This window comes from Heterodontus francisci, chromosome 48 (assembly GCF_036365525.1).
Source record: "Heterodontus francisci isolate sHetFra1 chromosome 48, sHetFra1.hap1, whole genome shotgun sequence".
NCBI classification, from domain to species: Eukaryota; Metazoa; Chordata; class Chondrichthyes; order Heterodontiformes; family Heterodontidae; genus Heterodontus; species Heterodontus francisci.
The window spans coordinates 12,610,764-12,638,519 of record NC_090418.1 but is presented as its reverse complement, the minus strand read 5'-3'; the positions used below and the strand labels follow the sequence as shown (position 1 = coordinate 12,638,519).

The 27,756-nt window shown below is 50.3% G+C and overlaps 1 protein-coding gene across 8 annotated transcripts in view; it reads right to left on the bottom strand.

Moving 5' to 3' along the window:
* The window catches only part of LOC137357522 (neuroligin-1-like), a 465,591-nt gene that overhangs the window by 388,542 nt on the left and 49,293 nt on the right, over nucleotides 1-27,756 (bottom strand). For 4 of the 8 annotated variants that reach the window (XM_068023898.1, XM_068023892.1, XM_068023891.1 and 1 more), the window contains exon 2: nucleotides 16,316-16,372. The exons of the other annotated variants lie outside the window; for them this stretch is intronic. In XM_068023898.1, coding sequence (XP_067879999.1) covers nucleotides 16,316-16,372 — 57 coding nt within the window. The remainder of the gene's footprint in view (nucleotides 1-16,315; nucleotides 16,373-27,756) is intronic. 8 annotated transcript variants of the gene reach the window in all.

Genomic DNA, 27,756 nt, shown 5'->3' with positions numbered 1-27,756 from the left:
ACGCCCGCGCTTTTCCCCGCCTTCTTGAGGGCGGCACGGACGGACTGTATGATCAGCGCCAAACTTGACCAACGGCCGAGGGCCAGCTGAACTTTATTGCGGCAACCCCTGCAAGCCGCGAGGAAGTCCCAGAGTTCCGCCTTGGGGATGAGAGGAAACTCGGTGGGAGGCACGAGGGACTCCACCACCTCACTGGCGAGGGATTCAAGGTCGGCCTCCGTGCCCCACACCGAGGCCCCATCCTCCTCCGGGTTGTCACCACCAGCGGCCGACACACCCACCACACACTGTGGAGCGGACATCCCGGCTGCGCCAGCTGATCCTGCCTCCGTCATGATCCCACCCGCAGGATCGATGGCGGAGGAGTCCTCTCTGGGTTCTTCTGTGGACCTGGAGCCTTTGGACGCCAACGGTTCAGGACCCCCCTCCACCTCTGTCCCCAGGCCAATGAGCGGCCCAGGGGAGACGGTAATTCCCGACTCCGGAAATCCAGCCGGAGCCGGGGATCGGAGGCGCAGAGAGGAGGCCATCTCCCGCCCCGCCAGCGCCAGCAGAGGGGGCAGCATTCTCACCCATAACTGGGTCAGGTACATCCTGGTCAGGAGTGGATCTTGGCTGGGAGGGCCAAGCCTTCGGGGCCTCACCCCCCCCTCCACTCAGGGCACCCAACCCAGTGGCAGAAAGGGAGGCCTCCCCAGGCTCCCCCACTGCAAGTCGGGCTTCACTTGTTCCTTCAGGAGGGGCCACATGTACAGGGGCCTCCCCCTCCTCTCCATCCTGAGGAGTAGGAATCTCCTGCCCAGGCTGTACAGCCTCGATGGTGGTGGTGGCAGAGGGAACCTGGGAACCCGAACCAGGGCCCTGTATTACCTCCGTGGAGGGGTGCCTTCTCCTCTTGTTCCCGCTAGGGCTCGGAGGCTCAGAGACCTCCATGTCACCACAGGCCTCCGCACCTTCCTTTTGCTTGGCTATCCTGGCTCTGAGCCCAGCCCTGGGGCAGGTGGTTCCCAAGGATCGGGCCTTGGGCTGAGCTCAGGCTCGGGTTGTGCCACAGTGTCCAGGGAACGTGCCTCTCGGTGTTTATTCTTTCTCCGCGTCTTCTTTCCACTTGGACGGGCACCCCCCCCCCCCCACCTCTCCCTGACGAAGGCCATGAGAACAGGCATGGCACCGCGCCCCGTCCGAGGTGTAGAAAACGCGGTAGGCCGTCCCCTGGAACTCCACACTGAAATGGCCCTCCAAGACCTCCTCCCGCGCCAGCTGCATAAATAGCTGGTGGCGGAAGGAGTCGACATGTCGGAGGCTGTGCTCCCGAAGACCGACGGGACTGGGGTGATCCCCGACCTCACCTCCCCCAGATGGTGCAGGAGGAGTTCACTGGGAATGAAGGGCGCGACGTTTGATAACATTATCCGCTGCGCAGTGGGCCCCAGAGGATCCACCGGCAGGAAGGTCCTCCCCACAGTGAGCCCCTTACTCAGGGCCAGAGACACGGCCCGCTCGGTCTTCAGGAAGAACACAGCCTTCCTGTACATCTTCAAGGCCTCCAGATTTGAAATAAAGCAAGAAAAAAATAAATATATATATAAGTAATAAGTTAGGGGTGAGGCAGAGTGTATGCTGAAGAGGAAAAGGTCTTCTGGTCTTCCGGCTGGGGAGAGGTGTCCTCACCTGGGTCAGCCGAAAGATGCCCAGACACGCTGTACCTGCCCTGAGAGTGTTTGACGGGGACGGTGTAGAGAGAGCTTTACTCTGTATCTAACCTGAAAATCGGGGTGCACACGTGGCCGGATTTGGAGGAGCGGAGAGACTGCAGAATGACGGAGGGCTGGAGGAGGTTCCTGAGATCGGGAGGGCTGAGGCCAGGGAAGGAATTGAACGCAAGGATGAGAATGTTAAAATGAAGGCACTGCCAGAACAGGAGCCATTGTAGGTCAGCAAGCGGAGGGGCGATGGGTGAACAGGTAGGAACTCCACAGTGTGAAGTGAGTTTGAGCAGTCACAGTCGAGCTTAGGACATCTTAAGTTGCCCTGATAGACTCAACTAGCTTTAGAGAAGTAAAGACTCGGGGGTAAATTAGATTGAGATGGATAAAGTAATGAAGGGACTAGAGTGAGTTGATGTGGAGTAATTATTTGAAGCACATTGGTCGGGGAGGATCAGAAGCCAGGTTTATGAGTTACGTATTAGCAGAACAAGGACGAAGGTTGGGTAACTCTCTATTCCCAGAGAAATGTGGATGTCTGAAAGCAGGCAACTGGCTCGTGCAGTGGCTGTAGATTCATTAAGTCGCTGTGAGTAAGAGCCAGGCCCGACATCACCTCTAACAATAGCTCAGTTCTGCAAGGAACTCAGAGCTGGAGTGAATTCCTGGACTAATTTTTATGGTCTATTGCAGTGGAAGTGACATTTCTTCAAGTCCTTTTTCCCCACTAATCGGCCTGTGGGGGAAAGGCATTGAAGTGGATGATCAGCCATGACCCTATTGAATGGCGGGGACAGGCTCGATGGGCTGAATGGCCAACTCTTGCTCCGATGTTCCTAGGAGATTCTGTGGCTCTGCTTGGGTTGGAGAGTGTTTGTGTCGTAATGTGGGAGTCCTCATAACTGACCAGGGAAGGATGGGTGCAACATCATTCTCCGATCTAGTTTGTTTTGTGCCCACAGTTTGAATTGGCCCCTGAGCTGGCACTAAAGTCTCAATCAGGGGATGTCGCCAGGACGGCTGGAGCGGGAAATGGTCAACAGGATCGCAGAATTGTTACAGTGCAGACGGAGGCCATTCGGCCCATCATGTCTGCACTGGCTCTCCTTATGAGCATTTCACCCAGTACCACTCCTTTCGCCTTGTCCCCGTAACCCTGCACGTTCTTCCTTTTCATAGAACGTGTCCAATTCCCTTCTGAATGCTTCAGTTGAACCTGCCTCCACCATGTTCTCGGGCAGCGCATTCCAGACCCTAACCACTCGCTGCTTGAAGAATCTTTTCCTCCGTGTCACTTTTGCTTCTTTTACCAATTTCTTGAAATCTGCGCCCTCTCGTTCTCCATCCTTTCACAAGTGGGAACAGTTTCTCTCTACTTACTCTGTCCAGACCCCTCATGATTTTGAATGCCTCTATCAAATCACCTCTCAGCCTTCTCTTCTCCAAGGAAAACAGTCCTAACTTCGCCAATCTATCTTCATAACTGAAATTCCTCATCCCTGAAATCATTGTTGTGAATCTTTTCTGCACTCTCTCTAACACCTTCACATCTTTCCTAAAGTGTGACTCCAGAATAGGACGCAATATTGCAGCTGAGGCCAAAATAGTGTCTTATACAAGTTCAACATAACCTCCTTGTTCTTGTACTCTATGCCCCTATTAATAAAGCCCAGGATACTGTATGCTTTATTAACTGCTCTCTCAACCTGTCCTGCCAACTTCAATGACTTATGCACATATACACCTAGGTTCCTCTGCTCCTGCACCCCCTTTAGAATTGTACCCTTTATTCTATATTGTCTCTCCATGTTCTTCCTAACAAAATGTATCACTTCACATTTCCCTGCATTGAACTTCATCTACCACCTATCTGCCCTTTCCAACAGCTTGTCTATGTCCTTTAGAAGATCACACTATCCTCCTCACAATCCACAATGCTTCCAAGTTTCGTATCATCCGCAAACTTTGAAATTTTTCCCTGTGTACACCAAGGTCTAGGTCATTAATGTATATCAGGAAAAGCAAGGGTCCCAACACTGACACCTGGGGAACTCCACTACAAACCTTCCTCCAGTCTGCTAATTCCCCAGCAAGAACCAAGACCCAGGAACTTTAAAGGAACTACCTGTTCTCTCAGCAAGAAGAAATACTGCCGAATGCTATGTTTGAATCACTGAGTGACTGTCATGTGACAAGCCCCTCCCCATTTGTGGTTTTAAGCTCGTGTTTTATTCTGCAGAAGAAGAGAAGCAATTTGACTCTGACATGAGCAGACCCTAAGTGGGGTCCCTCTCTCTCTCCATTCCAACTTGAAAGCTTTCAAATCCTGCTTGTTGTCTGCTCATTTTTGCATACACCAGCCAAAATCAGAAACCCCATTGGAGGAAATCATCCGCATCACCATCTCTAAGAGACTCACTGAACCAGTCGTCTACCTCTTGAAACTAAAAGCCACAGGACCACTGAATTCAGCTCAAAGCCGGCCGAATCACCAAACTCCACAGACTGTATACCTTTTTTATGGACTCAACCAATCTACCATTCCCCACTCTGTAACCAACTTGTGTGTGTGTAAACCGCTAGTGTGTGTGTGAGAGTGAAAGTTGGCACATTGTTTATTATTTTATTAGTTCGGTTTAGGTACAATAAAGTTAACCTCTTTCTTTGTTAACTCAAGAAAACCTGTCCAATTACTTACTTGCTATGACCATAACAAGAACCAATCAAACATCTACTGAATTGGCTAGTACATCCACTTTAAGAAAGAATTAAACCTGTTGTGGTCAAACAAGGAGAGGGAAAAGAGGGAAGCCCTTCAACCCCTCCTCACTTGACCATAACACTTATGTCACTTTTGCTTCTCTTACCAATTGCATTAAATCTGTGCCCCCTCATTCTCTATCCTGTCAGAAGTGGGAACAGTTTCTCTCTATCTACTCTGTCCAGACCTCTCATGATTTTGAATACCTCTAGCAAATCACCTCTCAGCCGTCTCGTCTCCAAAGAAAACAGTCCTAACCTCTCCAATCTATCTTCATAACCGAAGTTCCTCATCCCTGGAACCATTCTCATGAATCTTTTCTGCACTCTCTCCAATGCCCTCACATCATTCCTTATAAGTGGTGCCCAGAACTGGACACAATACTCCAGTTGAGGCTGAACTAGTGTCTTATACAAGTTCAACATAACCTCCTTGCTCTTGTACTCTATGACCCTATTAATAAATACTGTATGCTTTATTAACTGCTCTCTCAACCTGTCCTGCCACCTTCAATGATTTATGTACATTTACACCCAGGTCCCTCTGCTCCTGCACCCCCTTTAGAATTGTACCCTTTACTTTATATTGCCTCCATGTTCTTCCGAACAAAATGTATCACTTCACATTTCCCTGCATTAAACTTCATCTGCCACCTGTCTGCCCATTCCACCAACTTATCAATGTCCTTTTGAACAAAGAACAAGAGCAAAGAACAGTACAGCACAGGAACAGGCCATTCGGCCCTCCAAGCCTGCGCCGATCTGGATGCCTGCCTAAACTAAAACCATCTGCACTTCCAGGGACTGTATCCCTCTATTCCCTTCCTATTCATGTATTTGTCAAGATGCCTCTTAAACGTCGCTATCGTACCTGCTTCCACCACCTCCCCCGGCAGCAAGTTCCAGGCACTCACCACCCTCTGTGTAAAGAACTTGCCTCGCACATCCCTTCTAAACTTTGCCCCTCGCACCTTAAACCTATGTCCCCTAATAACTGACTCTTCCACCCTGGGGAAAAAGCTTCTGACTATCCACTCTGTCCATGCCGCTCATAACTTTGTCAACCTCTATCATGTCGCCCCTCCACCTCCGTCGTTCCAGTGAAAACAATCCGAGTTTATCCAACCTCTCCTCATAGCTAATACCCTCCAGACCAGGCAACATCCTGGTAAACCTCCTCTGTACCCTCTCCAAAGCCTCCCAAAATAATGACCAGCTTATCTCTTTTAGTAATGTTCAATAAAGGATAAACATCAGGCCCGGATACCAGGGAGAACTCCACTGCTCTTCTTTGAAACGGTGCCACAGGATCTTTCACATCCCCCCTAGGGGCATCAAATATCTCATCTGAAAGTCAACATCTCCTCAGTACTCGGTGTCAGCCTAAGATTTTTGAATTTCAGTCAAAGTAGGATGTGAATCTGCAACCTACAGACTCAAAGGCAAGAATACTACCAACTGACCACAGTTAACAAAGCAAGTGCTCCCACTTTGATTCCTTGGTTTGTGCTCAATCAGTGGTGAGGCATGCACGCTCTCTACAATTAGCCTCAGTGCCTTTCGGCTACGGCAGGGAAAGAGAAGCTTCCTGATTGTGATCCCAGCTGGAAAATGGGATATTGGGTAAGGGGTAGGATTGGGTTTAGTCGGGAGCACTCCCCACTTCCACCAGCGCCGGGAATCCTGCCAACATTTGCCAGCTGTCCCGCTGCCACATGAAGCATGGTCACTGGGATGAGAAGCTGATGATTGTATCAGCGTACAAGTCAGTGGATGCTGGACAATCAGTACCCTCCTCGTCTCTGATAACAATCCCTCCTTTCCCTTCCTTGTTCACCTCTCCCCTTCCCGATACTGTTTACCCCCTCTCCCATCCTGAGGTCTAAATCGAAGATCAAGGGGTGAACTAATCGAGGGGTTGAAGATGATTAAAGGGTTCGATCGGGTCGATAGAGAGAAACGATTTCCTCTGGTGACAGGGAGTCCAGAACAAGGGGGACAGAACCTGAAAAATCGAGCCAGGCCGTTCAGGGGTGATGTCAGGAAGCACTACTTCACACAAAGAGGAGTGGGAATTTGGAACGCTCTCCCCCAAAAAAAGTGTTGAGGCCGGTGGGTCAATTGAAAATTCCCAAACTGAGATTGATAAATTTCTGTTGGGCAATGGTGGGTACCGGGAATTAAGATACACGTCAGCCAGGATCTAATTGAGTAGTGGAACAGGCAGAAGGGCTAAATGGCCTTCTCCTGTTCTTATGTTCCTAGAATCACCCTTCCTTATCCCTATGCGTCTCCGGCAATTCCTGATATTCATGGATTCATAGGGAACTGTTTTATAAATGTCTCCAATTAGGCTCTTACGTCATTTTATCGCCAAGGCCTCACATCCACTGGTGGAAATCGCACAGCAATGAAGGCCATGCATGGTGTAGAGAATCATAGAATCACACAGCACAGAAGGAGGCCATTCGGCCCATCATGCCTGTGCCAGCTCTTTGAGCGAGCTCTCCAATCAGTCCCACTCCCCCACAGCCCTGCAAATTTTTCCCCTTCAAGTATTTCTCTGATTCCCCATTTTGAAAGTTACTCCTGAATCTGTTTCCACCGCCCTTTCAGGCAGCGCGTTCCAGATCACAACAACTCACTGCGTAAAATAACTTCTTTTCATCTCCCTCTGGTTCTTACACCAATTATCTTAAATCTGTTACTCTGGTTACTGACCCTCCTGCCACTTACCCTCCCCTTAACCTTCTCTGCTCTAAAGAGAAGAATCCCAGCTTCTCCAGTCTCTCCACATGAACTGAATTCCCTCATCCCTGGTATCAGAGAGTAAACCCTGCCTATTTTGTACAAGAGAAGTTTAAATTGCTGATTAACCAACCATCAAATGAATGAATGGGTGAGGGGAATTGGGGGATGGGGCAGTTGGTCAGTGACTTATCTTTCACTTCCGGGTTCAAATCTAATGATTTCCTCTAGTTACCCCCTCCAAGGATCACGCCAGGGGATGGCTAAACATCCTCGGGCCTTCTCCCACTGCGCAGCCATTATAAATTTGCCGGCGGTTGCACGTATTCCAGCCAAAGTTACGGGGCCCGATGAAGAGAAGTGCCAAGGACAACCAACCTCATTGTGAGCTGAGTTGGCGCAATCTCTACTTGCTGCCTATGAAGACTGGGGCTTACAGAATGTAATAGATCCTAGTTCAGCATGAGTAGGCCACAGGACGGAAGAGGGGCGCCTTGTAGGGAGAGCCGAGGCAGGCTCACATTGCATCTAACCTGACCTGGAAAGCACTTCATGCCGAGGGCTCAAAATGGCAAGAGTTACATTCACCAGCCCTACCTTCGATGGACACAAAATTCACTTTAAGAAAAATCAATTCAATAGGAAGAGCGAACTTGATTTCAAATAGCATCTTTCATGACCAAAGGACATCTCAACGCACTTTACAGCCAATTTGAACACAGCAAGATCCCATAAACAGCAATGTTGACACGGATCAGATAATCTGTCTTATTAGTGATGTTGGTTGAGGGATAAATATTGGCCCCAGGACACCAGGGAAAACTCCCCCCCTGCTCTTCTTCCAAGAGTGGCCGTGGGATCTTTTATGCCCACTTGAGAGGGCAGGCGGGGTCTCAGTTTAATGTCTTATCCAAAACACGGTACCTCTGGCAGTGCTGCACTCCCGCAGTACTGGCACTGGGAGTGTCAGGCTGGACTAGGTCTCTGGAGTGGGACTTGCTATATAAATGCAAGATCTGTTTTTCCTTTTCAAATTCCCCCCTCATGTTAGCAGTGAAATCGGATTGATTGCGATGTAGGGCCTTTAGATTTGGTGGAGGGGTAAGTGAACTGGATTGAGGATATTTCAAAATGGAACCAGTGAGGTGACATCACAGGGAGTGGACAGAAGCTCAGTGGAAGCACAGATCTGGAGTGGCTGTGAATTGAGTCAGGAACAGAAATCGGGTGCGGCGCATAAACAGAATGAGGAACAGAGATCTGGTGATCTGGAGAGCCCAACATGAGAGGAGAACAGAGATCAGAAGTTGCCAGAAACAGAGATCTAAACTGGTGAAGAACAGAGTGGGAGACAGTCATCGGGAGTGGCCAGGAATTCAATTATCATCAAAGATCTAGGTTGATAGGGAAGAGAGCCAGGAACCGATCGGAAGTCAGGAACAATACAGTAACGGCCAACAAATGAGCAGAGACAGATCTGGAGTGGAGGGGCTCAGAGTGAGGAATGAAGATCGGGAGTGGCTAGGAACATAGATTAGGAATGGCAAGGAACAGAGTGGGGAAGAGGAATCTGCTTTGGACCGCAGGAAGGTAGTTACAGACAGAGATTCGGTGTGGCCATGGAGAGAGAGATCCGGAGTGGCCAGGGAGACAGAGATCCGGGGTGGCCAGGGAGAGAGAGACCTGGGATGGCCAGGGAGAGAGAGATCCGGGGTGGCCAGGGAGAGAGAGACCCGGGGTGGCCAGGGAGACAGAGATCCGGGGTGGCCAGGGAGACAGAGATCCGGGGTGGCCAGGGAGACAGAGATCCGGGGTGGCCAGGGAGACAGAGATCCGGGGTGGCCAGGGAGAGAGAGATCCGGGGTGGCCAGGGAGAGAGAGATCCGGGGTGGCCAGGGAGAGAGAGATCCGGGGTGGCCAGGGAGCGAGACATCCGGAGTGGCCAGGGAGAGAGAGATCCGGGGTGGCCAGGGAGAGAGAGATCCGGGGTGGCCAGGGTGAGAGAGATCCGGGGTGGACAGGGAGACAGAGATCCGGGGTGGACAGGGAGACAGAGATCCGGGGTGGCCAGGGAGACAGAGATCCGGGGTGGCCAGGGAGACAGAGATCCGGGGTGGCCAGGGAGACAGAGATCCGGAGTGGCCAGGGAGACAGAGATCCGGAGTGGCCAGGGAGACAGAGATCCGGGGTGGCCAGGGAGAGAGAGATCCGGAGTGGCCAGGGAGAGAGAGATACGGAGTGGCCAGAGAGAGAGAGATCCGGAGTGGCCAGAGAGAGAGAGATCCGGAGTGGCCAGGGAGACAGAGATCCGGAGTGGCCAGGGAGAGAGAGATCCGGAGTGTCCAGGGAGAGAGAGATCCGGGGTGTCCAGGGAGAGAGAGATCCGGGGTGTCCAGGGAGAGAGAGATCCGGGGTGTCCAGGGAGAGAGAGATCCGGGGTGTCCAGGGAGAGAGAGATCCGGGGTGTCCAGGGAGAGAGAGATCCGGGGTGTCCAGGGAGAGAGAGATCCGGGGTGTCCAGGGAGAGAGAGATCCGGGGTGGCCAGGGAGAGAGAGATCCGGGGTGGCCAGGGAGAGAGAGATCCGGGGTGGCCAGGGAGAGAGAGATCCGGGGTGGCCAGGGAGAGAGAGATCAATGGTGGCCAGGGAGAGAGAGAGATCCGGGGTGGCCAGGGAGAGAGTGATCCGTGGTGGCCAGGGAGAGAGAGATCCGGGGTGGCCAGGGAGAGATTGATCCGGGGTGGCCAGGGAGACAGAGATCCGGGGTGGCCAGGGAGACAGAGATCTGGGGTGGCCAGGGAGACAGAGATCTGGGGTGGCCAGGGAGAGAGTGTTCCGTGGTGGCCAGGGAGAGAGAGATCCGGGGTGGCCAGGGAGAGATTGATCCGGGGTGGCCAGGGAGAGAGAGATCCGGGGTGGCCAGGGAGACAGAGATCCGGGGTGGCCAGGGAGACAGAGATCCGGGGTGGCCAGGGAGACAGAGATCCGGGGTGGCCAGGGAGACAGAGATCCGGGGTGGCCAGGGAGACAGAGATCCGGGGTGGCCAGGGAGACAGAGATCTGGGGTGGCCAGCGAGAGAGTGTTCCGGGGTGGCCAGGGAGAGAGAGATCCGGGGTGGCCAGGGAGAGAGAGATCCGGGGTGGCCAGGGAGAGAGAGATCCGGGGTGGCCAGGGAGAGAGAGATCCGGGGTGGCCAGGGATACAGAGATCCGGAGTGGCTAGCGAGAGAGAGATCCGGGGTGGCCAGGCAGAGAGAGATCCGGGGTGAGGATGATACCAATCGATTGCGGCAGGACATAGATAAGCTCGTAGAATGGGCAGGCAAGTGGCAGACGCAATTTAATATTGGCATTTTGGCAGAAGGAAGAGAGAGCGGCAATTTCGACTCAAAGGCACAGTTCTAAAGAGTGTGCAGGGACAAAGGCACCTCAAGGTTCATTTGCTCAGATCTTTAAAACTGGCAGGACATATTGTGAGAATAATTACCACAAGCATATGAGATCTTGGGCTTCATAAATAGAGTTATTGAGTACAAAAGCAGGGAGGTTATGCTGAACCTTTATAAAGCTCTGGTTTAGGCCCCAACTGGAGTATTGTGTCCAGTTCTGTTCACCGCACTTTAGGAAGGATGTGAGGGTCCTTGAGAGGGTGCAGAGGAGATTTACCAGAATGGTTCCAGGGATGGGGGATTTTAGCTACAAAGTTAGGTTGGAGAAGCTGGGATTGTTCTCCTTGGAGTAAAGGAGATTGAGGGAAAATTTGATAGAGGGTGTACAAGATTATGACAGGTTTAGATAAGGTAGATAAAGAAAAGCTGTTCCCATTGGTTGATGGTACAAGGTCTAGAGGACACAGATTGAAGGTTCTGGGTAAGATTTACAGGGGAGGAGGTGAGGAAGAACTTTTTTACACAGCGAGTGATAATGACCTAGAACTCGCTGCCCACGAGGGCGGTGGAAGTGGAGACGATCAATGATTTCAAAAGGAAATTGGATGGGCACATGAGGGAAATAAACTGCAAGGATACGGGGATCGAGCAGGGGAATGGGACTGACTGGATTGCTCTACAGAGAGTTGGCATGGAATCGATGGGCAGAGTGGCCTCCTTCCATGCTGTCATGACTCGAGAATGGACAGTGACAGAGATCTAGAATGGACAGTAATGGGGATCAAGAATAGCCAGGAACAGAGATCTGGAATGGTCACTAAATTGGTGGGGGAGGGGGGATTGAGATCTGGAGTGGGGTGAAGAATGGAGATCTGGGGTTGCCAGGAATAAAATGGGGAATACTTAATTGGAGTGGCCTGGGACAGAATCAGGAACATGGAATTGTAGAGGCCAACAGCAGAGCGCGGAACATGGATCTGGAGTGTCCAGTGACAGAGTAGGGGACAAGGATCTTGACTGGTTGGGAATGGTGATCTGCTATGGCTTGCAATAGAGTGGGGAATGTAGATCTGGAATGGGAGGTAACATAGTGGGTAACAGAGAGCTGGAGTGGGGAGTAACAACAACAGCAAAGTGCATCTACATAGTGCCTTTAATGTGGGAAAAATGCTGCATGCTCCTTTACAGGGGCATTCTCAAACAGAATTTGACACTGAGGTGATATTCGGACAGGTGACCCAAAGCTTGGTCAAAGAGGTCGGTTTTATGGAGCGTCTTAAAGGAGGAGAGAGAGGCGGAGAGGTTTAGGGAGGGAACTGCAGAGCTTAGGGCCCTGGGAGCTGAAGGCACGGCCGCCAATGATGGAGAGATTCAAATGGAGGGTGCCCAAGATGCCGGAATTGGAGGAGTGCAGAGATCTCGGAGGGGTGGAGGAGGGTTCAGAGATAGGAAGGACGAGGAGGGATTTGTAAGCGAAGATGAGGTGTTGCTGGACTGGGAGCCAACGTAGGTCAGCGAGCACAGGGGGTGGTGGGGGGGCGCAATCCTACTTAGTTCAAGTTGGGACACGGGCAGCAAAACTTTGGATGAACTCAAGTTTATGAAGGGTGGAAGCTGGGACGTCAGCCAGGAGAGCATTGAAATAGTCAGTCCAAAGGTAACAAGGGCATGGATGAGGCGTTTCAGCAGCAGATGAGCTGAGGCGGATGAACAGAGATTTCGAGTGGCCTGGGACAGAGCGGGGAATAGACAGCAGCAGTGTCTAAACACAATATGGTGTACAGGGATTTGCAGTGGCCAGTAACAGAGTGGAGGACAGAGATCTGAGCGGCAAGTAATGAAATGGAGAACAGCGATCTCACTAGACGGATTCCCGGGATAAGGGGATTGTCCTAAGAAGAGAGATGGAGTAGTCTAGGCCTTTGAGGTGATAGCTCATTGAAACGTGTAAAATTATTTGAGGGTTTGACAGGTTAGATGTTGAGAGACTGTTTCCCCTTGGCTGCGGAGAGTAGAACTGGTGCTCACAGTCTCAGGATAAAGGGTCGATCATTTAGGACTGGGATGAGGAGATTTTTCTTCACTCAGATGGTTGTGAATCTTTGGAATTCTCCACCTGGGGGTGCTGTGGATGCTCGGTCGTCGAGTATTTTCAAGACTGAGATCCGTATTTTTTTTTAGATCTTAAGGGAATCAAGGGATATGGGAATATAGTGTGGGAAGATGTAGCTGAGGCAAAAGATCAGTCGTAAGCTTTTTGAACAGCAGAGCAGGCTCGAAGGGCCGAATGGCCTACTCCAGCTCCTATCCCTATTCCTATGACGTGGCGATGAACGGAGATTTGGAATTTGTAGGAATGGAGATCTGGAGTGTCCTTGAACAGATGCCTGGAGTCACTGATCTGAAACGCTAACTCTGTTTCTCTCTACACCGATGCTGCCAGACCTGCCGAGTACTTCCGGCACTTTCTGTTTTTATTTCAGATTTCCAGCATCCGCAGTATTTTGCTTCCGAAACATGGATTCTCCGGGAATGGAGTTGGAGCAGAAGTCTGGAGTAGTCAAGGAATGAAGTGAAGGACAGAGTTCAGGAGGGCCCAGGGCAGAATCTGGGATAAGGATCTGCAGCAGACAGCAAGAGTGTGGAGGGGGGAACGAGGATCTGGGTCAACCTGTAACAGGAATCTGCAGTGACCAGGGAAAGAGTGGGGTTCACAGATCAAACAGACTGGGTAAGAGGGATCTGCAACGGCCAGTCACAGAGTGACTAGAGTGGCTTGGAACAGAATCGGCAGCAGAAAGCGTTACTGGCGAGTAATGGAGTGGGAAACAGAGTTTGGGAGTGGCTAGTAACAGAGATCGGGAGTGGTGGGGTGGGGGTGGGAACAGTGTTCCGGAGTGAACAGTAACAGACTGGAGACTGGAGATCTGTGTGACCAGCAACGGAGATTTGAAATGACCAGGAAGAGAGATCTGGAGTGACCTTGCAGGAGATCTGACAGAGTGGGGAACGGTAATCTGAAGTGACCAAGAAATGTGTTGCGGAGTGGCGGGGTAGAGAGTGGGGAACAAAGATCAGGGTTGGCCAGTAATGGAGACCAGGGTTGGCTAGTAACGGAGATCTGGGTTGGCCAGTGACAAAGATAAGGGTTGGCCAGTAACAAAGATCAGGGTTGGCCAGTAACAAAGCTCAGGGTTGGCCAGTAACAAAGATCAGGGTTGGCCAGTAACCGAGATCTGGGTTGGCCAGTAACGGAGATCAGGGTTGGCTAGAAACGGATATCTGGGTTGGCCAGTAACAAATATCAGGGTTGGCCAGTAACGGAGACCTGGGTTGGCTAGAAACGAAGATCAGGATTGGCCAGTAACGGAGACCTGGGTTGGCTAGAAACGGAGATCAAGGTTGGCCAGTAACGGAGATCTGGGCTGCCCAGTAACAGAGATCTGGGCTGCCCAGTAACAGAGATCAGGGTTGGCCAGTAACAGAGATCAGGGTTGGCTAGAAATGGAGATCAGGATTGGCCAGTAACGGAGATCAAGATTGGCCAGTAACAGAGATCAGGATTGGCCAGTAACAGAGATCAGGATTGGCTAGAAACGGAGATCACGGTTCGCTAGAAACGGAGATCACGGTTGGCCAGTAACGGAGATCAGGGTTGGCCAGTAACGGAGATCAGGGTTGGCCAGTAACGGATATCAGGGTTGGCCAGTAACGGAGACCAGGGTTGGCCAGTAACGGAGTTCAGGGTTGGCCAGTAACGGAGATCAGGGTTGGCCAGTAACGGAGATCAGGGTTGGCCAGTAACGGAGATCTGGGTTGGCCAGTAACGGAGATCTGGGTTGGCCAGAAACTGAGATCTGGGTTGGCTAGAAATGGAGATCAGGATTGGCCAGTAACGGAGACCTGGGTTGGCTAGAAATTAAGATCATGGTTGGCCAGTAACGGAGATCAGGGTTGGCCAGTAACGGAGACCAGGGTTGGCCAGTAACGGAGTTCAGGATTGGCCGGTAACGGAGGCCAGGTTTGGCCAGTAACGGAGATCTGGGTTGGCCAGTAACGGAGATCAGAGCTGGCCAGTAACGGAGATCAGAGCTGGCCAGTAACGGAGATCAGAGCTGGCCAGTAACGGAGATCAGGGTTGGCCAGTAATCGAGATCTGGGTTGGCCAGTAACGGAGATTAGGGTATGCTAGAAACTGAGATCTGGGTTGGCTAGAAACGGAGATCAGGGTTGGCCAGTAATGGAGACCAGAGTTGGCCAGTAAAGGACATCTGGATTGGCCAGTAACGGACATCTGGAAAGGCCACCTAGCCAATCAGGAATCAGAGAGCAGCAGCAAAGAGCACAGGTTTCCTGGATTATGGAAGCGGGGGAGTGGCTAAATTATTATCAAGAGGGACAGAAAGGCAGGAGCATTGTCAGAGTTGGGAGCAGGAGAGGCCGGTGTACAGACATAATCAGCTTTAATCACTTAATTTCTCAGCTAACTTTGGGCATTTGCTGGAGCAGGAGTGAGCAATTCCTGGTCAATGAATACATTCAGTATCAAAGCCGTGTAGGTCCCTCTCTCCAGGTTCTGCTCTCTCTGTGGGGTGAGGAAATGGAGTAACTCCGCGACAGTTCCCAGAGCCACAAGGGATGGGAGTGTGACTGCAGGAGAGTCACCCCTTCTTGTGCAACCCAAGGACCGATTTCACTGTTCCAAAAGAGGTGGTGATTGGACAATCAAATGTCCCTTTGGTTGTCAATTGGCGAAGGGTCGGCCTGGTGGGGTTGGGGGGTGCTGCTGTCCAATTCCAGGCTCACGAGCAACGTCTCACCTTGCCCTTTGAACTCACCTTTAGTCCACCCTATCTGTAAAGGAGCAGCATTTTCGGCCAACAACGGACAGCTTCAGTGGAATAACGTGGAGGTAGGGGGCCTGGGACCACATCAAAGGTTCTTGCAAGCAGTGGCTCCCCAATGCAGGGGAGTGGGGCAAAACAATGGAAAGACCGCAGTGGAGGTCATTACTGGGATGGGCCCACTCTTGCTCCCCCCCCTTAGGCCAGAGACCTCCACCTGATTTGGGGAAACCTTCCTGAGGGTCAGTGGTCAACTGATCAAATGAGCCAAACAGATCTTCATCCAACCGGATGTCTAGGTTAGGGGTGGACTAGTAGGCCCAGGATTTGTTTAGGTAGTGAGGCCCTGGCTTAGGCAATCATACCCTGGGGGCATCACAAATAATTGCAAACCCAAAAAAAAACAGTTCTAACCAATTATAACCAACAATGTTAGCCAACAAAACAGAAGATAGGACACACGCACACACACATACCAAAACACAAAAGAAACATTGAATAAAACCGCCTTTGCTGAAAGCAATTCATTACTCGACGGTTTACAGGATTAAGACCACGGACCAGGTTTAACGTGATTTTATTTATTTTTTCTCTTTCGATTATAAAAGTTAAAAAAAAAAGAACAATTTTTTTTTTAAACGCCAAAGTTTCAAAAGCTTACAGAACATGAAAACGATTTGATTAAAAAACGGATTACTAAAAAGAAAAAAAAAAGCACATTGAAAGAGAGTGCAAAAAGTTTCGGAAGATGAAAAAAAAGGAAGAAGCTTTCGAAATAAAAGGAGATTTAAAAAAAAAGAAAAATTTCGGAGGAGGGAGATGGGGTGAGTGGGAAGTGGGAGTTATTAACATGCATTGGAAAAAATACCTTCATCTTCAGGACCGCCAAATGCGCTGTTATCATCGGATTTTTTTGTGAGCGGACCTAGGACCAGAAAAAACGGGAGGAGAGAAAAAGAGATTTCAAAAACCAACATTTCTGTGCTTTTTTTTTTGAAATTATCTTTTTTTAAAAAAAAAGATAGTCAAGAATTGATTTCAAAAATCCTAAGAAGAAGATTTGTTCGTTTTTTTATAAGAAAAAAGACAAGCATCAAAACACACAAGAAAAGACTTTTTTTTTTCCGTTTTAAACTCATTTTTTTTTCCCGTTTCAGGCAAATTGAGCGAGAGAGAGAGAGAGAGAGAAAAAAAACGGGTTAGACAATTCAAAAAGAACAAAATTCACCACCCCCCCCTTCCCCGCCATTTCCCACAAAAAAAACTGGATTGACAAGAAGGCCAACCAGTTTCATTTTGCCGTTTTCTCAAGAATTCTTAAACACGTCAAGAAGGTTTTTTTTTGCATTAAATTTTATAGAAAAATTCTTCGAGAGTCAATCTAAACGACATTGTTAGCGTGGCGTTCCTTAAGCATCCGTGAGGCGTTTTTAATCTGCGTTACTGGCGCACGTGGTTGCTAAGTGTTTCACAGAAAAGCTTCCAGACCGAAAACCAAAAACTCATTGTTGATTTAGACAGTCATTTACCTCATGGACTGACTCGGCTCCTAAGCTGAGTGCAGGCCTAGCCTTCAAGGCCTTTTTTGGCTCAACTCGTTTTTAAGTTGCCCCACTTCGCCTGACGAGAATCAGCACAACAAGTGTCCCGTTCTTACGGCACCACGAATAGGGCAAAAGATCAGGTTTGGGGAGGGAAATCCCAAAAAAACTAATCATCTTAAAATAGAGCAATAGAATGTAAGCTTAGCAATTGAATTAGCCATTTATAACACACTCCATGTCCCTGTGGTGCCCACCGGTCACGGAGGCCTCAAATCTACTGGAGGACACCACGTATTCCTTCTTCAAGGCCACGGTCAATGTCATGGAAGAGAACAAGGCAGTCAAGGTGAACCCCCTCCCCCTCCTCCATAGGTCCCACCCATCCAAAGCCTGTAAATTCCTCGGCTTCAGTGCCCACCCTGAGGTTGTCTGTGGTAAGCTTGCTGAAAGAGGTTATGAAGTTAATCTGGGCCCAAGGACCAGTAGAAATGCCTCCTCACCCAGTTCCAGGTAGATTAGGCCCCAGGTCTAACTTCAAAAGAAAAACTTGCCTCTCCAACCAGATGAAATTTTTCCCTTCAGGATGTGTGATGATCAAAGGGGCAAAGTGAGAGGAAACTACTCAGCCGGGGCTCTTACACAGAAAAACCGATCTATTGTCAATTTGTGGTCAGGCTTCAAAGCTTGCTAGGCCGATGATGCCATAACCGTCATTTATCTACTGAGGAAATCTCAGTTATTTAACGATCACCGTCAGCGTTTGGTGAACTCCGGATTGAAAATATCCGAAATCTGGATGATCCTTCAGAATCCACTAATAGTGCACTAATTCCCTGTTTTGATCTAACGTTGAATTTTCAATGCTTATTTTATCAAAAATATAAGTGACATGATTGAGTCTCCCCTCACAGTAAACCTGAAAATGGCTCCTAACAACAGATCTTATGTAATGCACGGTAAAGTGCATTTGGGACGGAACAGTGGCGCAGGGGCGGCACAGTGGCGCAGTGGTTAGCACCGCAGCCTCACAGCTCCAGGGACCCGGGTTCGATTCCGGGTACTGCCTGTGTGGAGTTTGCAAGTTCTCCCTGTGTCTGTGTGGGTTTTCTCCGGGTGCTCCGGTTTCCTCCCACAAGCCAAAAGACTTGCAGGTTGATAGGTAAATTGGCCATTATAAATTGTCACTAGTATAGGTAGGTGGTAGGGAAATATAGGGACAGGTGGGGATGTTTGGTAGGAATATGGGATTAGTGTAGGATTAGTATAAATGGGTGGTGGATGTTCGGCACAGACTCGGTGGGCCGAAGGGCCTGTTTCAGTGCTGTATCTCTAATCTAATCTAATCTAAAGACATGTTAGCAAAATGAAAACCCATGTGATTAAATTGAAGGGTTTTGACAGAGTAAATCAGGAGAAACTGTTTCCAGTGGCAGGAGGGTCGGTAAGCAGAGGGACACAGATTTAAGATCATTGGTAAAAGAACCCGGGGGGGGGGGGGAGATGAGAATTTTTTTTTAAACGCAGCAAGTTGTTGTGATCTGGAACGTGCTGCCTGAAAGGGCGGTGGAAGCAGATTCAATAGTAACTTACAAAAGGGGAATTGGAAAAATATTTTAAGGGGAATAATTTGCAGGGATACGGGGTAAAGAGCAGGGGGGAGTGGGACTAAAAAGCCAGAATGGGCCAAATGGCCTCTTTCTGTGCTGTATATGAAAATGTAACAGGAAGTAAGTGCGAGAGTTACAGGAACTGAGCAGCAAGCTAATATATCAGTCCTGTAACTGACAGTGGGCCTTGATAGCACTGGGAGGTGGACCTTAGGGTTGCACGAACATGGTAGAGGAGGGGGCCTGGGATCACTGGGAGATGAGTCCTGAGATCTGGGGGTGTTGGGAAGGAAGCTGTAGGAGCACCTAGGGCGGCCATTGGATTATGAAGCATTGGGAATACGATCTGGGGATTTGTGATCACAGAGCAGGTCTCGAGATCTGGGGGAGAGATATCCTGGTGTTCAGTAAGTCTAAGGAAGACCATGAGGAGGACCAGAATCTGGAGGTATTGGGGGGGGAGGGGTGAGGCCTAGCAGCCTTGTGGAGGAGACAGCCTGCGGCCTACGTCAAATCATCAGGCTCCATTCTCCCATCGCACATCTGAAAATCTTCTCGCCCCCCCATCCATCTCCAGTCCCCTTTCCACCATCAGGCAGCCCACCCAACCCCTCCGTCCAGCCACTCGCCTTATCATCAGCCAGTTCCCCTCTTTACTTCAATCCCTTAAAGTATAGAGTAGGCAACTCGCTCACTTAAACAGCCATTCGTTAACAAAGAAGTGCATAAACAAAGAACTATTACCTCATGAAATGCTGAAGAGTTCATATAGCGCTCTGTTTCCCTGTGTTTAAGATATAAAACAAATCCTTCATGCCCCCAAAAAAAAAACAGTTCAAGAGAGAAATATTTTGAATGGAATTTTCAGCCTTTGAGAAGAGCAATCCCTCTCAGAATAAGCAATGCTGGTGTGACTTTCTAGCCATTAACAATCCTGGTATGTTAATCACAGGCATTCACGAAGGATATTTCACAAGAGAAAAGGCAACCAGTACTTAACATGTTAAATGCAAGGTCTGCCTATAATGAAAAAAAGCTTTTACGCATGCAACCTGCAGTTTGTCTTGGAACAAGACACGTACATATACACAAACACATACAAACACGCGCACATGCAAAAAACGTACAAAACACAGGCCCTCACAAAGTGAGAGATCATACCCCCTTGCTTCAATCAAAAACCTACTGATACACACCAAGTAATTCTTACAGACTGTACATGCTCAGAATGCACAGAACGTGCTTTGAAAATCTCTTCAGCTGCTCTGCGGTAATATATCAATTCAAAGCCCGCGCTTTCGAGACAGACTGAAACCGTGAAGTTAAAAACTTTAAGGAAGGCACTGAACTGCATAACAGATTATTCAATGCATAACTTCAATCATGAAACACATTTTTTCAATTTTGTTTCTGTTTTAAAATAAATTATTTTGGGGTATTAGAAACTTCAGTTACTGAGAAAAAATGGTAGATACATTTCCTTTCCAAAAAGCAATTTGACGACATTGGGCTTTCCCCTCATAAAATGTTGCCGCAAAAGGTGCGACTGCAAATTTGTGACACAGACAGTAAGGTTAACTTGAAATAAACCACAAACATTATTTTAAAAATTCAAAGACATTGCCAGTTGATCTGTGTGAGGTTGTGCATAGGGTGTCAAGATCCTCTGCTGCAAAAAAGATTTACAAGGATGATACAATAACTGAGAGGGTACAACTATCAGGAAAGACTGAACAGGCTGTGACTCATTCCCTTAGAAAAAGAGAAGGCTGAGGGGGGTGACCTGATAGAGGTCATTAAAATTCTGAAGGGGTTTCAATAGAGTTGATCCGGCAAATAGCGTCCTGCAAGGATTTGTTTTGTGGCCTCAATATTCATCGTATTTGTCACGATAAATAATTGAAAGCTTCGTGTCCAAATTTGCCGATGACACAAAAATAGGCGGCATTGCAAGCCGTGTAGACGGAAGCATAAAATCCCAAAGTGATATTAATAGATTCAGTGAATGTGTAAATCTGCGACAAATGGATTTCAATGCAGGCAAATGTGAGGTCACCCACTTTGGACCTGAAAAGGATAGAACAGGGTACTTTCTAAATGGTGAAAAGCTCGAAACAGTGGAGGCCCAAACAGACTTGAGGATCCAGTTCATGGCATTTTAATGATCAGGTACAGAAAATAATCAAAAAGGCTAATGGAATGCTGGCCTTTATATTTAGGGGATCAGAATACAAGGTGGTAGAAGGTCCTGCTTCAGCTGTTCAAAGCCTCGGTTAGACCACACCTGCAGTACTGTGAGCAGCTCTGCACCTCACACCTGAGGATGGATATATCAGCCTTGGAGGGAGCGCAGTGTAGATTAACCAGAATGACACCCAGACCCCCAAGGGTTAAATTACGAGGCGAGATTACACAAAACTACAGTTGCAGTCCCTGGAATTTAGACGGTTCAGGGATGATTTGATCGAAGTTTTCAAGATACGAAGGAGAACCGATAGGGTAGATAAAGAGAAACTATTTCAACTGGTTGGGGAGTCTAGGACTTGGGGGCGGGAGTCGACAAATTTCAGGAGTGAAATTAGCAAAGACTTCTGCACACAAAGGCCGGTAGAAATTTGGAACTCTCTTCCACAAATGGTAATTGACGCTGGATCAATTGTTAATTTTAAATCTGAGATTGATAGATCGTCGTCAATCAAAGATATTAAGGGATTTGGGGCAAAGGCAGGTTTGTGGAGTTAGGTCACAAATCAACCATGATCTCACTGAATGGCAGAACAGGCTCGAAGGGCTGAATGGCCTCTGAGATGCACTGATGTTTCCAACTGTGGGCAAGGCCAAAATTAGGGGCCATTAATATAAGATAGTCACTAATAAATGTAACTAGGAGTTCAGGAGAAACTTCTCTACACAGAGAGCAGTGAGAATGAGGTTCCAATGAAAGGTCATCGACCTGAAATGTTGGGCAGAATTTTGGACTCACGAAGGGGCTCCCGGCCAAAACGGGAGGGGGAGGGGGGTGGTGGTATCCCGCTTTGGCCAGCTGGAGCACCCCAGACCAATTACCAGCCCGGCACCGGGATCCGCATCCCTTTAAAGACGGGGATCCTGCCTCCAGGGGCGCTGCAGGGCCGGCGGCTCGGTCGTACCAGCAGCGCCACCGGAGACGGTGGCCACTGCTGGTACTGCAGGAGGGCTTGGACCCAGGCCCAGCGCTGGAGCGCGGACCCAATGGAAGTGAGGCAGACCCTGTCGAGGGGTGGAGGGAGGGTGGGCGTTCAGTGCAGGGGGAGGGGGCCTTCGGGTTGGTGCAGGTTTTCTGGACGGGTCTCTCTGCGGGCCACAGTTAACTCACAGAGGAGGGCAGCCACCCCCCCCCCCCCGCCAAGCCCACAGGGAGGTCACCTCGTTTTACTAGGCGACCTCCCGCGTGGCAGAGGACCCCCCCACTCCAACCCGTTAAATCCCAGTGGCGGCAGGAAGAGGTCCTTAAGTGGCCGTTGATAGGCATATTATGCCTATCTCGCACCCACCCCACTCCCATCCCAATGCTATGGGACTCCCGCCTCCGAACCCGGGGAGCACAAACACCAGCAGGGAGCTGGTCATATGAAGCTGAAACTCTCAAGAGTAAATGGTAAAAAGTCCCTAAACTGTAACCATGATTGGTTAGAGGTTTATCGGTTAGTAACAAGTAGGGGCAAATTTAAGAAGATAAGAAATAGGAGTAGGCCGTAAGGCCCCTGAAGCCTGTTCTGATCCTGGCCTCAACTCCACCTTCCTGCCTGTTCCTCCTAATCCTCGACTCCCCGATAGTTCAAGGATCTATCTCAGCCTTGAATATATTCAACAGTGGAGCATCCACAGCCCTCTGGGGTAGAGAATTCCAAAGACTTTTCTCTTCATCTCGGTCTTCAGCGGGAGACCAATTATTCTGAAACTGTGGATTTCCCCCACGAGGGGAAACATCCCCACAGAATCGCTACAGTGCAGAAGGAGGCCATTCGACCCATCGCTGCCTGTGCTGGCTCTTTGAAAGAGCTATCCAATTAGTCCCACTCCCTCCCTGACAAATTTTCCCCTTCAAGTATTTCTCCGATTCCCCCTTTCGAAAGTTACTATTGAATCTGCTTCCACCGCCCTTTCAGGCAGCGCGTTCCAGATCACAACAACTCGCTGTGTAAAAAAACGAATTCTCCTCTTCCCCTTCTCTTTTATCAATTATCTTAAATCTGTGACCCTCTGGTTACCGACCCTCCTGCCACTGGAAACAGTTTCTCCTGATTTACTTTATCAAAGTATTTCATGATTTTGAACGCCTCGATTAAATCTCCTCTTAACCTTCTCCAGTCTCTCCACATTAACTGAAGTTCCTCATCGCCGGTATCATTCCAGGAAATCTCCTCCGCACCCCTCTCCAAGGCCTTTAGTCCTCCCTAAAGTGCGGAGCCCGGAATAGGACACAATCCTCCAGCTGAGATCAAACCAGAGATTTAGAAAGGTTCAGCCTCACTGAATTGCTTTAGCTGAGGCGTCCCCAACTTAATAGATTGGTCTACGGAGCAAAGGCAGGGGGGGGGGGGGGGGGGGGGGGGTGGGACGAGCTGAATCGCTCTGGCAGACAGCCGGCACAGGCACGATGGGCCAAATGGCCTCCTTCTATGCCTGGAAGCATTCAACATATCCTGAGCCAGTCCATTTGACCAGGGTCAGTTGCTGTTTGCGTGGGTTTGTGAAGCATTTTTGCCGGCCGAGGGCACGTGGGTGGCAAGGGTGGATGGATCGCGGCCGCCATGTCTGCGAGCGGAAGCTAAGGGCAAACGCAGCGAGCCATGGTGCCATCACGGGTGGGCCTGTGGGAGACGGGCCTAAACTCAGTAACCCCCGCCTCGCCAGTGTAGGGCTGCCAGCACCTCCAAGATGGCGCTGGAGTCTCAAGGAATTGAGAATTATTCTGCTGGGCACGGCCGCGAGACACGCCTGGGAGCAAAAACCATCGAGAGAAAGGGCCTTCGACCGACAACCAAAATCCGAGTGGTTAATGAAGAGTCTGGTGGTTCTCCAATTGGTGCAGGAAGGCGGGACGTGGCGAGGATGGACATGTTTGATGGCCAATGGCGGTAGTGGTGGGGGAGAGGGGTGGGGGGGGGGTGTCGGGACTGTTGGTGCCTGGCGTTCATGTGAGACAGCCACCAGGAACAGCGTTGGCGACCTTCGACCCCAGGAGCAGCCTCGCTGAGTTTAACCTCTGTTATTTTTTAACCTTCATCTGAGAATAAAAGATTTCAACACACTCGCTGGATATTTTAGCACCCCAGGCTGAGATCTGGCTGCTCGCAATAATTTATTGCTTTGGGGGGGTGGGGGGGGAGAGGGGGGGAGTGGGGTCCACAAGGGGGAGAAAAAACCTGCTTTTTAAAGCAATTCATTTCTGCTTTGCTGAGTGCGGCTGTCACTGTGGTGCAGTGGGTCGCGCATTTGCCTCCCACTCTGTAGATGATGGGTTCAATTCCCACTCCAGAGGCTCCAATCCATGATCCAGGCTGACACGAAGGGAGTGGTGCTGTCTTGCAGACAAGATGTTAAATTAAGGCCTCTGTCTCTTCCCCTACGCGTGCGTGAAAGATCCTGCAGCGACTGCTGAATTCTGCCCTGCACCAGTATCTACCCCTCTACCAACATCACTGGAAAAGATCGTCTAGTCGTCATCACGTTGCGTTTTTTTGTGGGATCTTGCTGTGCACAAATTAACTGCCGCGTTTCGCACACCAGTGCCTGCCCTTCAAAAAATGTACCTCGTTGGCGGTGATATGTCCTGAGGCCACGAAAGGGATATAGAAATGCAAGTGTTTTTTTTAAAATAAAGGATGATCCGGGCCTACTTGATTTGGTCTGGGTTACTTCATCCAGAGACAGTCGGGGCAAGTATCTGAGACCTCAACAAGGAAGCATTGGACAAGTATCTTCACCAGAAACATATCATTGGTTACAGCCGCTGGGCCTGTCGGAAGATAGACTGGGATGAACAGATAGCGCTGGATATTCCCAGTCTCCTCCAATAACGCGGGGGAAGCTTATTGGAAGGCGCTGAATTCATGGGACAAGGAGAAGCCAGGATCGAGGCCTCGTTGCTTCTGTAGGCCTGAGAGATTCCTCTGTGGCCCCTTCGCAACCTTCTAATTATCAGCTTTTCCAAAAAGGGAACATGAAACAAGAAATCCCAACCTCAGAAGGCCTTTAACGTTGTGGCAACTCTTAACTTAAAAGGGTTTGATGAGGTAGACAGAGAGAAACTATTTCCACAAGTAGCTATTCAACTGATATTGAAATAAAACGAGGGTTGTATACACTGGAATTTAGAAGGTTAAGGGGTGATTTGATCAGAGTTTTCAAAATATTTTGGGGAACAGATAGGAACTAGGACGAGTGGGAGTCTAGGATTGGGGGAAGGGGGAGTCCAGGACGAGGGGAAGGGGGAGTCCAGGATGAGGGGAAGGGGGAGGAGGAAGAAAGGGAAGGGCAGGGGAGAGCAGGATTTGGAGGAGGACGGGGAGTCAGGGGGGGAACAGGGAAATTAGGACAAGGGGGTGTCAGAGGGGAAGGGTCAAATTAGAACAAAGGGGTGACGGAGGAGGAGGGGCGAGATGTGGTAGAAGTGGAGAGCTGGGAGAGGTGGAGAGGTAGGGGAGGGGTAGACGGAGGGGGAGAGGGAAGGAGAGAAGGAGACGAAGGGGGAGGGGGAGAGGGAGGGGGAGAAGGCGGAGGAAAGGGTGGGGGAGGCAGAGAGGGTGGGAGAGAGAGGGTGAGGGGGAGATTTAGAGGGAAGGGAGATTTAGGGGAGAGGGAGGGGAGTGGGAGTTTAAGGGAGGGGGAGGAGGGGGAAATTAGGGGAGGGGGAGTTGAGGGAGTGTCGAGCGAGTGTCGACGGAGAGTTGGGGTCGGGGAGAGCAGGGGAAAGGAGTGGTCGGGGAGGGGGTCGTTGGAGGGGGAGTCTAGGGGAGGGGAGGGGAGAAGTCTCTAGAACGAGGGGAGGGAGAGATCTCTATGACGGGGGGGAGGTGGTGTCCGGGGGAAATCCAAAAATTAAAGCCTGGCAGGAGGAGTGAAGTTCAGAAACATTTCTACCCTCCCCACTCTGCAATACACATGTCCCTCCCGTACACGGAATCCACACATCACCAGACCTGTGTATCTGCCCTCTCCAACACTGCACCTGCCCCTCTCCAACACTGCACCTGCCCCTCTCAACACTGTATCTGCCCCTCTCCAACACTGCACCTGCCCTCTCCAACACTGCACCTGCCCTCTCCAACACTGCACCTGCCCCTCTCCAACACTGCACCTGCCCTCTCCAACACTGCACCTGCCCCTCTCCAACACTGCACCTGCCCCTCTCCAACACTGCACCTGCCCCTCTCCAACACTGCACCTGCCCCTCTCCTACACTATAGCTGCCCCTCTCCTACACTGTATCTGCCCCTCTCCTACACTATAGCTGCCTCTCTCCAACACTGCACCTGCCTCTCTCCAAACACTGCACCTGCCCCTCTCCTACACTATAGCTGCCCCCTCTCCAACACTGTATCTGCCTCTCTCCAACACTGCACCTGCCCCTCTCCAACACTGTACCTGCTCTCTCCAACACTGTACCTGCCTCTCTCCAACACTGCACCTGCCCCTCTCCAACACTGCACCTGCCCTCTCCTACACTATAGCTGCCCCTCTCCTACACTGTATCTGCCCCTCTCCTACACTGTATCTGCCCCTCTCCTACACTATATCTGCTCCTCCACCTGCCCTGATTCTGGCTTTCTTCTTTGGCCTCCTTGTCTCGAGAGACAATGGGTAAGCGCCTGGAGGTGGTCAGTGGTTTGTGGAGCAGCGCTGGAGTGGCTATAAAGGCCAATTCTGGAGTGACAGGCTCTTCCACAGGTGCTGCAGAAAAATTTGTTTGTCGGGGCTGTTACACAGTTGGCTCTCCCCTTGTGCTTCTGTCTTATTCCTGCCAACTGCTAAGTCTCTTCGACTCGCTACACTTTAGCCCCACCTTTATGGCTTCTGCTGTATGCTTCACATAAAGTTCTCTAACTCTTGCCCAATAAAATCGCAGATCTCAGCCTCTGAGGAGAAGCCGTACCAAGGCAATGAGAGGCGATCACAGGCCTGGATTTCCAGGGGATCACCAAGTAATATGTTACTATCTTGGACTGAAACCCATTGGGTCCAAATGGGAGAGAAAGATTAAGAGAAAGGATGTGAGAGAGACAGAGAGAGGGAGAGAGACAGAGAGAGGGAGAGAGACAGAGAGAGGGAGAGAGACAGAGAGAGGGAGAGACAGAGAGGAGGGAGAGAGAGAGACAGAGAGAGGGAGAGAGAGAGACAGAGAGAGGGAGAGAGAGACAGAGAGAGGGAGAGAGACAGAGAGAGGGAGAGAGACAGAGAGAGGGAGAGAGGGGAGAGACAGAGAGAGGTGGGGAGAGAGAGAGGGAGAGAGAGAGGGAGAGAGAGAGAGGAAGAGATACAGAGAGAGGGAGAGAGGGAGAGAGACAGAGAGAGGGAGAGAGACGGAGAGAGGGAGACAGAGAGAGAGGGAGACAGAGAGAGAGAGGGAGACAGAGAGAGAGAGGGAGACAGAGAGAGAGGGGGAGAGAGAGAGGAAGAGATACAGAGAGAGGGAGAGAGAGAGAGGAAGAGATACAGAGAGAGGGAGAGAGACAGAGAGAGGGAGACAGAGAGAGAGAGGGAGACAGAGAGAGAGAGGAGACAGAGGGAGAGAGAGAGAGAGACGGAGAGAGGGAGAGAGACAGAGAGAGGGAGATAGACGGAGAGAGGGAGATAGACGGAGAGAGGGAGAGAGACGGAGAGAGGGAGAGAGACAGAGAGAGGGAGAGAGACAGAGAGAGGAGAGAGACAGAGAGAGGGAGAGAGACGAGAGAGAGAGAGAGAGAGTGAGAGAGAGAGAGAGTGAGAGAGAGAGACAGAGAGAGGGAGAGAGACAGAGAGAGGGAGAGAGACAGAGAGAGAGAGAGAGAGAGAGAGAGAGAGATGGAGAGAGACAGAGAGAGGGAGAGAGAGAGAGAGAGGGAGATAGACGGAGAGAGGGAGAGAGACAGAGAGAGGGAGAGAGACAGAGAGAGAGAGAGAGAGAGAGAGAGAAA